The 12,445-nt window shown below is 48.8% G+C and overlaps 1 protein-coding gene across 1 annotated transcript; it reads right to left on the bottom strand.

Moving 5' to 3' along the window:
• Positions 1-3,035: 3,035 nt before the first annotated feature.
• FARSA (phenylalanyl-tRNA synthetase subunit alpha) lies at positions 3,036-10,582 on the bottom strand. Its single transcript, XM_028521233.2, has 13 exons — positions 10,263-10,582; positions 8,218-8,355; positions 8,030-8,128; positions 7,823-7,941; positions 6,406-6,498; positions 6,200-6,328; positions 6,010-6,125; positions 4,669-4,753; positions 4,479-4,578; positions 4,217-4,385; positions 4,059-4,136; positions 3,796-3,910; positions 3,036-3,427 (listed from the first exon to the last, which is right to left on the bottom strand). Exons 1-13 carry the CDS (start codon positions 10,407-10,409, stop codon positions 3,289-3,291), a joined length of 1,527 nt encoding a protein of 508 aa, XP_028377034.1. The 5' UTR covers positions 10,410-10,582; the 3' UTR covers positions 3,036-3,288.
• Positions 10,583-12,445: the final 1,863 nt, after the last annotated feature.

The raw sequence follows: 12,445 nt of genomic DNA, 5'->3' as shown, positions 1-12,445 counted from the left end.
TGCGCGCGCACGTTAACTGCCCCGCGCACTGTTGACGGCGGTTGAGCTGTTGGGCGATCTCCGGGCTGCGCGCGCAGCGGGAGCTACTGTGAACGGGGGGGGGGGTGAGTCTGCGCGCGCATGCGTACTTCTGAGGTTGCGGGCCGGCTTGGATAGCGGAAATCCAGTGGACCCTTCGTTCATTCATTACGTTTCAGTTCATCTACTCTACCCAAAGAAGTCTTTTCAAGAAATTGACCCTTGTTCCCTGATTTAGACTTACCGCCTCCAGTGCAAAAGTTTATGCAGTCACCTCCTTGAATCAGGTACCTGTGCGCTCGAGAGCATGAAGCTCCTCGAAAGCATGGTGGGGTCTGGCCCTTAGAGTTGTACCCATGTCCTTTGATAATAATAGTAATAACAGTAACGCCTGAATCATAACAATATTATTGTTGGCACACGAGGAGCCACAGACTGGGAGAAAATATATGCAAAATATAAATCTAAGAACTTGTACCAGCATCTAAAAAGAACTCTTGCAACTCTTAAATAAAACAAACCCAAATAAAAAACCTGGGCAAAAGATTTGAATACGTGTGTGCAAATGCCCTCAGGTGGAAGCAAGCTCAGTGAGATTGCAGAGCAGTCACAAGGCCTGTTGAAGGGAAAGAGCAAGGATTATGGGAGGCTGTGGTTGGGTAGAGGCAGGGTTAGGGGGAAAGGTAAAGGGTTGGAATTTATCCCAATTCATCGGGCAAAAGGTGTAGTTTTCTCTGGGACACATGTCAGTGTCCATGTGAAGGAGGCAGTGGGAAGCTGTTCACATTGCTCAGCCCTTGTGGGAGTCTCTGTCCTAGGCCACACACACCTAGAACACATTTGACACCTACATTCTGGAAAACATGGATTTGAATCTGAGTTCTATCTCTTACCCACAACAATGATCATAAAACTGCCACTCACCTGAAAACCTATTATCTTCTACTACCAAGGTTAATAAAACCTAAAACACCTGGGTATTACCCTGGCCAAGTAGCTCAGTTGGTTAGAGGATCATCCTGATACCTCAAGGTTGTGGGTTCGACCCCAGGTCAGGGAACACACTAATGAATGCATAAATAAGTAGAACAAATTGATGCTTCTTTCTCCCTAAAATCAATTTTTAAAAAATAAATAAAATATCCAGCTATTGTAAGGGTTACAGGGATAAAACATCTGGAACATACGAAGAGTTTAATAAACAGTAGCAGACATTAGTATTTTGTGGTAAAGCCATGAGTTAAAATACATCTTCCCTTGAACATTAGAGGATTAATCTACCAAGGAAAATCTCAAAGGCTTACTGTTAAGCATGCACACACAAACACAAGCACATGGAACCCAAACCAAAGCAACACACAAGATGCAGGATGATCTTTTAAAATTTATTTTTCATTTTCTTTTTTTGGAAAAATTTATTTATTTTTAGAGAGGGGAATGGAGGGAGAAAAGAGAGGGAGAAACATCGATGTGCGGGTGCCTCTCACATGCCCTCCACTGGGGACATGGCCTGCAACCCAGGCATGTGGCCAGACTGGGAATCAACGAGCAACCTTTGGTTCACAGGCTGGCACTCAATCCACTGAGCCACACCAGCCAGGGCAGGATGATTTTTATGGTGCATCATTTGTATAATTTTTAAAAACATGCAGAAATGAAACCATGTCTTGAAAAATAATACATAAAAATAGGAAAAAGATTCAAACATGAAAATGGTAAACACCCAATTTCAGGAGGGAGCAATAACCTCAGCAGGGTGAGGATGAAAGGAACTAGGACAAGCCCATAGGGTCTTCAAACCCAGTGGTCACATAGGTCCAAAGCAAATACTATAGTCAATGATCAGATCTGATCCAAGCAAGGGTGGGGTGGAGTGATTCTTCGTTGTTGTTAAATTATGGTTTATATTATACATGTTCTTCACCCTCAGCTATTTTTCAGTAAGGCCTTTACCTTTCTCCACTTCTGTATTTACTTATCACATCTCCAGAGCACCCTCCCCTCATGTCAGCTCCCAAGGACAGGGACCTGAGTCTACTTTGCCCACTACCAAGGCTTCAGCTCATGAACAGTGCTGGAACTTAGGAAGTATGCATTTACTCCACAAATCAGTATTTTTCTGTATGACTGAATTATTTAATATGAAATAGAGAAAAAGATTTAACTGAGGAGCTATCAGGAGCTTGGTACCCACAGGGTCCTGGGACCAGTGATGCCCACGGCCTCAAGTGACCTGTCACTTCACTGGGTGCGCCAGTGGCCTTGTGATTACCCATGAAACTCTGTATTTTCAAAAGTGCACTGCCCCTAAAGACGTGAGGTGAGCAACATGGCAGCTGGGATTTGCTTTAAACACTGTACGATAGGAGCAAAGGTACAAAACTGTATCTTCTCTCTATTCTGGGCTTATGAGATTTTCAAAGCAGTTTTGGGGAGGCTAGAGAGATGAACAGGTGGAGCACAGACGACCTGGGTAGTCAGGGTAGTAAAAATACTGTGTGTGATACTGTAATAGTGGATACATGTCATCATCCCTTTGTCCAAACCCATAGAAGGTACAACAGAGTGAACCATTCATTGTTCATGTGTCAATACAGGTTCATCAGTTGTAACAACAGCACCGTTCTAGTGGGGATGTTGGTAACAGGGGAGGCTGTGCAGGTGGGAGGGCAGAGGATTATATGGGAAATCTCTGTACCTTCCACTCAATTTTGCTGTGAACCTAAAACTGATCTAAAAATGTGTTTAAAAGGAGGGCGGGGGCAGCTTTTAAAAGCTTAGTTTGCTTGCCCTCCCAAAGAAGAGGGCCTGGTACCAACAGGTGATTGGTAAATGCTTGAAAGAGCTCATCTTTTCCAGGGAAGACTGGATGAGACTGGATGACTGGGAAGCTCTGAGGATCCAAGACCCCATTCCAACATCCCTCCCACTAGTACCCAGGTTTCCCTCCCATCAAGCAGCACTCTGAACTTGGGAGAACTGACAGAACCCCACCATCCTTAAGGAAAGGCACCATATGAGGACAAATGCCCACTTTATTAGCCAACCTGCAGGGGTCCCTAGGGCCCACCCGCATAAATGGACATCAGAACAAATGAACTACCTGCTCCCCTGCCTGGGACCCTGAGGCAGGTAGGGAAGAGGAGATACCAGGAGTAGGGCGAGAGCCTCACAGAGGCCTCATAAATACAAGGGGGTCCACTGGCCAGGGATGCAAAGGGATTGGGCAGCAGGGGCTCAGGGTGGACAGCCTGTTCAGGGCGGCCCATGTCACGCAGCTTCCTGTGTCTGTGGGGATGCCTGTTCGGCATCCAGGCGGCACAGGGGGCTGTCGTATACCATCTGCAGGTTCACTTTGTGGCCTACCAGCTCACGGATATTGTTGATGCCGTATTTGATCATCGTTGGACTTAAGAGAGAGAGGGAACACTAGGTCAGGTCCTGTTCTCCTTTCATCAGAACCTCTGAGAGTTCCCGCCTTCCTCAGAACAGAAGCCCAAGTCCTCTCTGTGGTCCACAGGGCCCTGATCAATTGCCCTATCACCTCCCTATCTCCTCACTTTCTCCCTGCAGCCAGAAAGGCCTCCAAACACAGCATGCTTCTTCTTCCATGAGGCCCCCAGAAGAAAGGGTGTGTGCTACTTATTCACAGCCCAGAGCAGGTGCTCACTGAAGTTTCTCAATGAATGGATAGGGCTGATGGTCTGCAGGTCCCCACACCTGGCGAGTCATCTAGGCAAAACAGCCAAGTACGCGCTAAGTGGTTTGGGTACTCACCGCTCCAGGGAGAGGCCCCAGGCAATGACTGACACATTCTCAGGGAGCCCCATGGGCAGCAGCATTTCAGGACGGAAGAGCCCAGAGTTCCCAACCTCCACCCACTTCTTTAAGCCTGTGGGGGCAGAAAAAGGATTTGGGTGATGTTGGGCTAGGCAGTGAGTTTGGAAAGCAGGGTGCGGGCTTGGCAGTGAGGGAATCTGGGCTAAGAGAAGGCAGCCTCAGACATCCCTCCCTACCATAGTACCAAGTCCCACCCTGACCTTGGTGGTAGCTAAACACTTCCATGCTTGGCTCGGTATAGGGGTTGTAGGCCGGCTTGAAACGCAACTGGGTGATACCTGGGTGGAAGACAAGGCTGGTGACCTAAACATCCTCCTGTAGCCTCACCAACACCACCTGCCCCGGCCTGCCTGCTTACCCAGCTTGGTGAAAAACTCCCGAAGGACGCCCATGAGGTGGCCCAGAGTGAGGCCATGGTCAGCCACAACCCCCTCGATCTGGTGGAATTCGGCCAGGTGTGTGGCATCCAGGGTCTCGTTCCGGAACACCCGGTCAATAGAGAAGTATTTGGCTGGCATAAAGGGTTTCTGGGGGTGACAGGCAGGCCAGGCCAAGGCATGGGTCAGAAGGTAAGTATGAAGTCCCCTCCCTGTCCCCACACTACCCAGGTGTAGACATACCTTCTGGGCCAGACGGTAGAGGGCACGAGCACTGGCTGCTGTAGTATGTGTGCGCAGCAGATTTTTCCGGGCCTCATCCAGCTTCCAATTGTACTTGTACCTTCAGGGGGAAATCCGGAAGTTCATACTGATGTCCTTAGATCCCCAACTTCCTTCCCCACAACACCATGAAGTCCTGGTCCTGCCTCACCCTTGTGAGCCATAGCCACCCTGGGAATGGGTCCGCTTGACCCGATGCACGTAGTCCATGGGGAGCTGCATGGCCTCAGCTGGATCTGGGAAGGACAGAGCATCACCCAGTCAGTCATGTCCTCTTAAACAGCCACTGCAAGAGGACAGACAGTAACAGATGCAGCTCCCACCCTCACCTGCCATTGCAGCAAGAGGGCATCCAGGAATCCCTGAGTCAATCATACGCCTATCTGCTTAGAACCTTCCATAGCTCCCATCTTACTGCGAGAAAAAGCCAAAGTCTCCTCTGTAGCCCTGAGTCAACTCCCTGCCCTCGTCCCTCCCAATCCTAATTCATCACTTCCTCCAGTCACAGAGCCTCCCAGCTGATCTGTGAGCATACCAGGGGCAGGAAGTGATGCCTCAGGACCTTTGCACTGGCCATTCCCTCTTCCTGGAACTTCCCTTCCCCAGATATAGGTCATTCTCAGCCTCCTTTGGTCTTTGCTTAAGCAAAAACTTGAAAACAAACAAACAAACAAAACCCCTGACAGCTCCTCTTCCATGCTGATATCCCCCACTGCATTTACTGCCATCCTGCATTACTGCAGTTACAACTTATTCAGGATTTATCACATGTCTCCCCTACCAGGATGAGGTCTCACCAGGTCAAAGACTTCTGTCTCATTCATGTCAACCCAGGTGTTGAAAAGAAACCTTGGCACACAGGAGGAGCTCAGCAACCATTTGTTGTGGGGATGTGTAAATTCTTAAGATCCCCTTTTAGAGACACAATTTTGGTGTGCCAGAAAAGCTCCACCACTTACAAGCTGTGGGATCCTGAGCAGTGTAGTTCCCTCTCTGAGCCCTAGTGTCCTTATAAGGAAGAGGGGCTGAGAGTATTACTTTCTGTAGCTGGCAGGACGATTAGAAGAGCAACTAGCGTATAGGGAGTGCTTAGTAAGTTTGGGGTGCTGTGACAATAACAATGGCAATGATGCTGTTGATCCCAGCCAGAGAATGGGGATTTACTGGTCTCACCGGACCTCCTCCTCCTGGTGGGAGAGACAACCACTGTGGAAAGCCATTCAATTTCAAACAGCACTAAGAACTGTTAAAAAAAGAAATGAATGGGGGACAAGGCGTGTCAGGAATGTTTCTCTAAGGTGACACATGAACATTTGACACCAGAGCCCACTATGAAGTTCCAGGAGAAAACGGTGGTCAGCAGAAGGCACAGCAGAGGCAGTGCCCTGACGTGGTCAGGAGGACAGGTGAAGTTTATTCTGTAAAAGGGTACACCAACCACAAAGGCTCTGCCCAGGCCCAGCACCTCTGATGGCATGGCGGGCCCACCCACCTTTGAGGAAGAAAGTGTCATGCTGGTCTCGTGCTGGGTGCTGCTGGGGCTGGAAAAGTGCATCAAAATTCCAGAAGGAGCTTTCAATGAAGTTGTCAGTTGGCATCTCAGTGAACCTGGTAGGAGATGTGGCCTGACTACCCTGCCTGTACCCAGGGCTGGCCCAGCCCCACCCCAGCCCCATGCTCACCCCATCTCCAGAAATATCTGCCGGAACTGGGTACGGACTTTTAGCAGGGGGTGCAAGTGGCCGCTGTCAAGGAGGATGCCCTGGGCTGAGAAATTGTAGGGCTTGAAGGTCCGGTCCCGCCAGGAGCCGCTGTGGATGGGGACACAGGGTACATAGTCCTGGTGGGCTATGTACCCATTAACCCTTGACCCTGGGGCTGCCCGTACCTGGAGATCATCTCTGGACTCAGATCTGTCTCCTGCTTGGAGACGCTGGTGCTAAAGGCACTGCCTTTGCTCACCCAGTAGGTCTTCAGGGTCCTGAGGCCGGAGGAAGGAAGGGGACATCACTGTCAACTTCTTCACCCAATCTTCCAAATGATGCTGACCCCAACACCACCCACCAAGTCACTCTGTTTTCTCTTCTTTTTCTTTTTATTTGTTGATTTTAGAGGAGGGTAGGGGGGAGAGAGAGGAAAAGGGACTGAGAAACATCGTTTGGTTGCCTCCCATATGTGCCCTGACTGGGGACTGAACCCATAACTTAAGTATGTACCCTGACTGGGAATTGAACTGTGACCTTTAGGTATACGGGACAACGTTCCAACCAAGGCACACCAGCCAAGGCTGCTTTATTTTTTCCCTGATATTTAATGGCACCCAGAAATTCTTTTATTTGGCCCCCACCTATATCCTGAGTTCATTAACTTATTCATTCAACAAGCACTTATTGAGAACTTAGTGTTCAAGGCACTAAGCCTATTCAAGGACTGTTCAAGGCACTAAGCACACAGATGGTATCTGACTGGCATGGCTCAGTGGGTTAAACATTGTCCTGAAAACCAAAAGGTCGCAGGTTCGACCTTCCTGGTCAGGGCAGGTGCCTGGGTTGTGGGCCAGGTCCCTCGTTGGGGGTGTGCAGGAGGCAACCAACCTGTTTCTCTTCCTCTTTTTCTCCTTCCCTTCCCCTCTCTCTATAAAGTAAATAAGTAAAATCTTTACAAAAAGAAAAGCATACAGTGAGGAGTGATAATAACAGGTAAAGCTTAGATAGATAAACTTATCCTATTCCAGTTCTGTTCCACTGAAGTCACCCCACAATCTTGTGAAAAGGGGCCACTTTACAGATGAAAAAACTGAATCTAGAAAGATTAAGTGCTTAGCCAAGGTCACAGAGCTAGGAAGTGGCAGAGCTGGGACTTGGGATTGTGCAGCCCGCCTCCATTCAGTGTCTGCTGAAAGGGGACTCAACCCTGTGAGAGCAGAGAACCTAGCTGTCCAGGTCCCAGAATTCAATCAATTTCAGACAGTGTTTATGACTGTGAAAGAGATAAACAGAGATTAGGAGTGACTGGCTTTTGTGGAACTTGCAGGGAGAAAAGGTAGCCCCTGTGACACATGAGTAGGGGCTGAATGCTGGAACCTGCCTTGAAGAACAGCAGGAAGATCATTCTTGACAGAAGGCAGAGCAAATGCCAAGGCCCTGAGGTGGCATGGGCCTGGCCTGTGTGCTTGACAACTATAATGTGAAGTGGGGCTGACAAAATCATGGCCAAGTGTGGTCAGAATAGCTCTCCCTCCCCTTCTCTTATCCCAGGGCCACCCAGGTGACAGAGGTTAGAGCGTGGAGGTGGTCACCACTCACACTTCAGTCAGCAGCTTCCTCTTCTTGAGCTCACTCTTTTCCTTTTCGCTCAGTTTCTCAGCCTGCCCGCTCCGGACCAGCTGGAGCCGCCGCTGCACCTCATCTTCCACACTGTTCACCTGCCGCCATGATGAGATGGATAATGGGGTGATGGTTGTGAGTGGCTGTGAGGGTCAGAGGTCTACCTGCTCACCTATAGAGACTCACCACTCGGAACACCCGGGGCCCATCAGCAGCACTCTTGTCCACGCGGATCCATTTGCTGGACATGGCTTTGCTGAAGCCCACCTTGCCACTGGGCAGTCGCTGCGGGAGCAAGGCTGCAGTGAGGGGGCACAAGGGCCACCTTCACCCCATCACCTCCCTAGGCTCTGCCCACCCACCCATGGCCCTACCATGAGCTCACTCTGGGCCAGGCCCTCGGGGGGCACGCTGTGAAACACCCGGACCTCATGGCTGCCCTCTCGGGCAATCTCCTCGCCCTCAGCAGTAAGCTCCCAGCGCTTGGTGGAGCGTAGCTCAGCCTCGATGATCTGTAGGAAAAAGAAGGCAGGGGCAGGGTTAGTGCCAGGTGCCCTCTTGTCACAGCACTGGAGCCAAGGTCAAAGCATAACCCCTAAGGCTGGCTTCACATCTCAGCTGCCCCTCTTCCCAGCCAAGTGATCTCCCCTTGCTGAGCCTCAGTTTCCCTTCTATGACACAGGGATAACAATAAATATAATTCATACTTCCCAGGGTGAAGTAAAGTACTAAGAGTGTTGCCTGGCAGAAGAGAAATTCTATCCTTTTTGAACCTAGGGAAGATTTTTTTTTTAAACTTGAGGAAGACTTTTAAGGTCTCAGATGAACTGACTTGTCTTCATGTTTATGTGTGCCCATCTCAGGGCCTGAAGAGTCAGAGGAAGGTCCTGGAGGTCCACATTATACACAGGAACTTGAGGCCCCACGATGAGAATGGGGTTCAGGTCATACAGGCAGGGGCAAGGCTGTGTGGGGCCCACATGTCCTCCCCCTTCAATTTAATTTTCAGCTCTGCTCCTCACTTGCTTTGTGACCTCAGAAAAGGTGCTCAACTTCCATGAACAAGTTTTCTTATCCATGAGAGCAGGGTGTGGTGGGTTCAACCTCACTGGGTTGTTCTAAAGAGCAACAGAACTAATACAGAAAGGACACTTAGCAAGCAGAGTGTTTAGCATGCAGCAATTACTGCATAAATTCTATTGCTATTATTATCACAATTGTTGTTAAACTGAACCATATTAAACCTTGCATTATTCAACCTCCTGTGACTTACACAAATGTCAATTTCACATCAGTCAAGATACTGTCACCCCACACACCATAGCTTCAATCCCTTCTCTGAACTGACAGACCTGGGCACTGTGGCCTGAGCTCCTAATTTCAAATCCAGGTTTGACCGTCCCTTCTAGTGACACTGATCAAATTACTGACCAGTATTTAGGAGTGGTCACATCTGCAAAATGGATAACAACACTACCATCAACCTATGGAAATGGCAAGGATTGAATGACAAATAAAGCTGAAACCAGAGTGGGGCACAAAACATAAGTTTGATGAATGAACAGCCCAGATATGTTTTCCGTGTCCTCCCTTCATGGATCCAGCCTCCAGGGTGGCCCACAGGCCCCTCCTGTGAATGCTCCATAACCCTTCACTTATACAAGTGGGAAGGCTGGGCTTCATTCGTGCTCTCCTTGCCTTGCCATGAATCTCGCTTCGTTCCCTCTCCTAAATCACCTCTCCATTCCAGCTGCCACCCTACAATCAGACACTATGCCCTCTAGTTTGGGGATGTGCCAGTCTCTGCCCTCATCTTGGATCCTGCCCCTACCAGTCCTTCCCAAGAGTCGATGTAGGCAGCACACACATCTGACTACCCAGCTTCTGTCCTGGTTCCCTACCAACCTGTGAGAGACCTGAAAGTCTTTGCAAATTCTAGCTCTGTGGTCTCTCTCACCTCTCACCCTCTGACCTCCCCCCCCTCCCCCGCCACTGCCAACCCCATATTGACCTCTAAAGTGACATGGCTTTCCTCCTCGATGCAGAGATCCAACTCAGCTGCCATTTCCTCTGGGATTCCGTCCCTTCCCCCAGACTGGGTCATCTGTTACCTCTGGGTTCCCTGTGACTCCTCCATTATTCAGGTTGCGTGAGTACCTTCCCCATTAGACCGCAGTCTCCGTGAGGGCAGCGACTGCGTCTTCCTTGTCCACCATAGTAACCACCCCCCGCCCCGACGTGGATAGTGCTCTCAACAGACGTTTCCTGCTTGAGGAACGTCGGTGTGCCCGGACCCTCACTTCGGAAGTTCCCGACTCCCTGTCCTCGCATCCCGAATTGAATTCATAAAGTTACCCCTAACCAGGCCAAAGGGAGTTTGCCCTGGAGGCAGGTGCTCAAGTGAGGAGGCCCGGCTCACCTCGCCCAGCGCCTGCAGGCTCTTCACCGCGCCCACCACGGCCTGGTGCTCCACGCCCAGCTCGGCCGCCAGATCTGCGCTATCCAGGCCGCCATCGGCCGCCTTCAGCCGCTTCAGCAACACTTCCGCTACCGGACCATCCGCCATGGCTATTGCTGGGTCGCTCAGCGTGTGAGGCCCCGGGCCAGAAACACCGGAACCGGAACCGGCTCCAGAACGACGGGAACCGGAACCAGCGCCGAAGCGTGCACGGCCATCTTGAATGTGGCTGGTCGTGTGGCAGGTCCCAGGGCCTCGCCATCTTGAGTGTGTCAATTGAACCTTAAAGCGTGGAAGAAGCTCGGTTAGTCCTTACCTTGGCCTTAGGTGGCCTTGTAGTATTTGCTTGACTCGACAGGTCAAATTGATTGACCTCAAGGAGAGGATCAGAGCGTTGTTTTAAGTTTCATTCAACCCCAACTGCAGCGGGCTGTATGACCTTGGACTTCCTCCTTCTCTTTGCCTTGGAACCTTTAATCCTTCTGGGATTGTCTTGCACTCTAGAGCTGATCATTCTGCTGTTGTCAACTACTTTTAAATTTCCAAAGGGAGGCTCGGTAGGGACCATCCCCATTTATAGAGGGGAGAAGGACTCACCTAATAATAGCCCAGATAGCAGCTAACCTGTATGGACATCCAACTGTGTGCCCAACCCAGTGTTAACTGCTTCTGGTGTGTGATTCCATTTCCTCCAAAACTTTATGGTGTAGATACTGATACAATCCCCATTTCACAGATGCAAAAGCTGATGCTCAGAGGGAGCTGTGATTTGCACATGGCTCTACAAGGAGCTGGCAGAGATGGAAATCAGAAATTGTAAACACTCTAGATTCCACCCAACCCCCTACCTCATGCTCTGCAATCAATGTCAGGGCAATAATGCATGGTCTAAATCAGCACTGGCCTAAAGATATGTAATGAGAGACACAAATGCAATTTTAAATTTTCTAGCAGCAACGTTAAAAACAAAATGGGTAAAATTAATTTGAAGAACTGCTATGTTCATTTATGACTTGAACACTTACTGTAACATTACTAATGAAATAGTTTACAATTTTCCGTACTAAGCCTTAACAATCTGATGTGTATTTTAATTTTTAAAATATTTTTAATTATTTAAAATTTATTTTAGAGAGAGAAAGAAACATTGATTTACTGTTCCACTTATTCATTCATTGGTTGACTTTTGCATGTGCCCTGACTGGGTATTGAACCAGCTCCCTTGGCATATGGGTATGATGCTCTAACCAAATGAGCTGCCTATCCAGTCCAATATGATGTGTATTTTATTTTATTAAGATTTTATTTACTTTTAGAGCGAGGGGAAGGGAGAGAGGGAGAGAAGCATCAATGTGCAAGAGAAATATCAATTGGTTGCCTCTCACAAGCCCCCAGTTGGGAACCTGGCCCACAACCCAGGTATGTGCCCTGACTGGGAATCAAACCAGTAATCTTTTTGGTTCACAGGCCTGCACTCAATCCACTGAGTCACAGCAGCCAGGGTTGATGTGTATTTTACACTTATATTACATTTCAGTTTGAACTAGTCACATTTCAAATGGTTATATGTGGCCAGTGGATGCTATTAGACAGCCCAAGTAATTCTAATCCCAGATCTGCCACTTATGTCATTCAAACCTCTTAATCTTGCTGCGCTTCAGTTTCCTCACTTGGATGGAGATAATATGAGCCCAGGTTATTGTGAGAATTGTGAAAGTGCTCACACATTATGCAGTATTTGTTAATACTAAATTGAATGTGCATTGTATGTCAGGCACTATGCTAAACAGTATCCCTTTAGTCATTTAGCCATCGCAATTGTTATTTGAACCTAGAAAACGGGGTTACTAATATCCCCCAACCCTGACCCTACAGTGAAGTCCTGATTTAAAAAGAATTCAGAATTCATTTCTCAAAGTCCCTTTCCTTCAAAGCGCTTTCCCCATTTTTTAAAAATTTAATTTCTTCAAGCATCCTTCCTTCTGCCACAGATCAAATAGGTTTTAAGCCTGTTCTGTCAGGTGCTGCAGGGAACACTGGGGGATGGTGAAGTCAACAAGACAAGCACAGTGTCTGTCCTTATGCAGGAAGCACCAAATCCATGTGTCCATTGCACTTGGTGAAAGGGAGGGAAGACAGGGTCA

This window comes from Phyllostomus discolor, chromosome 8 (genome assembly GCF_004126475.2).
Source record: "Phyllostomus discolor isolate MPI-MPIP mPhyDis1 chromosome 8, mPhyDis1.pri.v3, whole genome shotgun sequence".
Taxonomy (NCBI): Eukaryota; Metazoa; Chordata; class Mammalia; order Chiroptera; family Phyllostomidae; genus Phyllostomus; species Phyllostomus discolor.
The sequence above is the reverse complement of the archived record's forward strand: the minus strand, read 5'-3'. Positions and strand labels throughout refer to the sequence as shown.

What these genes read in the sequence shown, in the direction of transcription:
- FARSA (XM_028521233.2), bottom strand. Translation starts at nt 10,409, where the DNA reads ATGGCGGATGGTCCGGTAGCGGAAGTGTTGCTGAAGCGGCTGAAGGCG. An exon ending in AGGAAGCTGCTGACTGAAGT is followed by an intron (nt 6,499 to 7,822) that starts GTGAGTGGTGAC and finishes CTCCGGCCTCAG; the next exon opens with GACCCTGAAGACCTACTGGG. An exon ending in AGTGTTTAGCTACCACCAAG is followed by an intron (nt 3,911 to 4,058) that starts GTCAGGGTGGGA and finishes CTGCCCCCACAG; the next exon opens with GCTTAAAGAAGTGGGTGGAG.